This window comes from Sesamum indicum, linkage group LG2 (assembly GCF_026168435.1).
Source record: "Sesamum indicum cultivar Baizhima isolate 11 linkage group LG2, ASM2616843v1, whole genome shotgun sequence".
NCBI lineage: Eukaryota > Viridiplantae > Streptophyta > Magnoliopsida > Lamiales > Pedaliaceae > Sesamum > Sesamum indicum.
In genome coordinates, this window is record NC_142658.1 from 12,693,133 (window position 1) to 12,696,083 (window position 2,951).

Genomic DNA, 2,951 nt, shown 5'->3' on the forward strand with positions numbered 1-2,951 from the left:
TTATGGAACGGGTTCTGCAATGATTGACCCAGCCCAAATATATTAAATATGGTATATATAAAGGACGCGATAAAGTCATCCCTCACAAACTCGTTACAAATCTCATCACAAGTTTTTACGGTTGTTACCCTTCACAAAAGATCCATTCGCAATTCCAATTTTTTTTGGAGTGAGAAAATCCAAACCACTATATTTTAAAAATTTAGCACATTTGGTTGAATTTTTACTGGAAAAAAAAAAATACATACTTAACACATGACAACCACATTTTTCTACAAAATTAACATTTTCAGCATAAATTGGACCTGATCCACTACTTCTGTAAATTATCATCCTCAAATACAAAACAAAAATCGACTGAACCAAAAGTGTCTTTGGTCCAAAATTATGGGACCAAAATGCATATTTTTCTAACAGTGGACAAACAAACTTTCTGAAATAAAATAATTGAAATGATAGTAATTGAGAATAGAAGGATTAAATAATGCTGCTAATACATATATAAGTTGCAGTCAATGTGAAGGAAATATAATTGGATAGAAAAATCAACCTCGTTCCTTGTCCATCACACCAAAACCGTGTTCAGAAAAATATTCAAGATTATTTACCAGAGATAGGCAAGTGTTCCGACGTGATACGTCGTGTTTGGCTTGATCATCAAACTATATTTGAATCTTAATTAATATATCCATTTTAGACTACGGACTATTTCAAATCAAATCTAAATCTAAATCCAAATTTAATAAAAGGGCAGACATTAAATTACTAGAAAGCCCTGGAATCACGTTCAGACATAATCTTCATCACATTACATTTAGCCCCTCCTCTAAAGTCAAACCCCACAAATCCAAAATATGTAAGAAAATCGAAGCTTCCATGGAATTAATATACTTGCACAAGACTTTGCATTTCTTTGACCGCTACCTCTCTTGATCAATTCTCTCTCTCTCTCTATATATATATAATACACTTATACTTTGTGGCTCTCGCTTTCTGTGATTCAATCCATAGCACAACAACCCAAAAGAATCAAAACCCTCAATCCCTAATCAAGAATTAAGTCCGAATTGCATCAATCCATTGATTCAAATGTTCATTTGTGGGAGTGGAAGCTTTGGCCATGAAGACGAAGAGGAACTGTACGGCAGTCCAAGCCCCACGCCGAAGCGATCTAAGAGGACGACGAGCTTCTGCAAGATAATCGGCAGGGACAGTTCGAACAAGAACCCTTATGCCGATAGGGGCCTCGACAAGTTCTACGCCCTTCTAGCAGATCTCGATGACAAGAAGCAGAAGATTTACACTCAGATGGGCTCCGAGGACATCTCCTTTGTCCGGTTCGTCTACACCAATGATTCCGACCAAGTCAAGCCCATCATCGTCAAGGTGAAGGAGAAGAAACAAGAAAAGAGCAGTGGGAACAACAATTCGATGATGATTAAGCAGTCACAAAACAGCAACACCGCAACGACGAATCAAGCAGCCGCGGATCATGCAGCAGATCAAGAGAAGGTTGCTGCAGAGGGATCGTCAAAAGAGGAATCGGGCGAGAAAACGCGTAAGAAGAAGAGGTGCTTGAGATGCAACGCGAGCTTTAGGCTCGACAACTTGAGGCTGCAGCCGTGGTACTACTTCCCGGTGGTCGTGCTCCTGATACTGCTGTTTCTAGCGATAAACGGCCGGTCGTTTGCAATTCTGTGCACGTCGATCGGGTGGTATTTGGTGCCGAGTATAGTTGGAGGGACCTCATCTTCATCAAATGATCAGAGGAAACCTAAGAGAAAGAAGGAGTATGTGAGGAAATTCAGTGAGAAGAAGATGAGTGTGCATAGCGAGGGACCATCTTCGCCTAAAAGTGTTATAAATGGGCTGACGGACAACAAAACTCAGCAGAAACAACAACAGGGCCATAGGAGAAGCTTCTGATCAAGAATTGTTCATGTATGCCTCTGGAGTTCTTGAGATCTCTGGTCTTGTGCATTTTTTTTTTTATTTATTTTTTAAATTTTTGAATTTTGACCGGAGATTAATTGTCGGGCAATCGATGTAAATAACTTCTTTTTTTTTTTTTTTTTTTTTGTGAAGGAACATGTTAGGGGATCCTGATATTTGAAATAGTCCATGTTGTGCACATGTTCTATATTGTACATTATCGTAATTTTGTACGTTTGCGTTTGTATAAGTGTGATTGTAGGAATAATGTGATAGAAGATCTATCATGGAACAAGGTTGCGGAAGGCTATCCTTGTGTCCGAACTTCAGCAGCCTTGAATTGTATTTTTGTAGTTCAATAGTTGAAGGAAGTATCATCATGTTGGTCTTGTTTACTTACCCTATTTTTTATACAAATTATTTTCTACATTATAAATTATTATGACTTACAAATCATAACAAATTAATATTCTTTATCGGCATTGAAAGAAAATTTACCATTGGCTATAATTTTATGGGATAATTACACTCTCCTCTCCTGTGGTTTGGTGTAATTACACGTAAATTCTTTTGTAGTTTGGGAAATTATATCTAGCACCCTAAGATTTTCTTATATCTAACAAGTTAGTCCCTCCATTAGTTAAAATTCACTAGATTTGCTAATATTAACAAAAAAATTAAATGAAAATTGATATATACCTCGATTGATTTATTATTGACTTATTGTAGGTCAAACAATTTCTTTCGAACTAAGCTGCCCTTATAATAGTGAGGACCAAAATTGCATTTAATCCTAATAATAATTAACAATAATAAATAGTTATATTTCTTGGTAAATTTCATGTCCTGGGGCTAAGCTGTGGCATTCTTGTGCTAGTGGTAACTATGCCTATCAATCAAAATAGCCCGTTTGATTTATTAGTTGGTATGGAATGACATAAGCAATATATATATATTTGAAACTAATAAATCAAGTTAGGAAAAATTAAGTCCCTACCGTAATTATTCAATTATTTAGA

General features: G+C 36.3%; 1 protein-coding gene across 1 annotated transcript; it reads left to right on the forward strand.

Moving 5' to 3' along the window:
• The first annotated feature begins 904 nt into the window (after positions 1-904).
• On the forward strand, positions 905-2,327 carry ZCF37. Its single transcript, XM_088877244.1, has one exon. The coding sequence runs from the start codon at positions 1,090-1,092 to the stop codon at positions 1,924-1,926; it is 837 nt and encodes a 278-aa protein (XP_088733370.1). The 5' UTR covers positions 905-1,089; the 3' UTR covers positions 1,927-2,327.
• Positions 2,328-2,951: the final 624 nt, after the last annotated feature.

Excerpts from the sequence above, each read along its gene's own strand:
- ZCF37 (XM_088877244.1), top strand. The coding sequence starts at position 1,090 with ATGTTCATTTGTGGGAGTGGAAGCTTTGGCCATGAAGACGAAGAGGAA.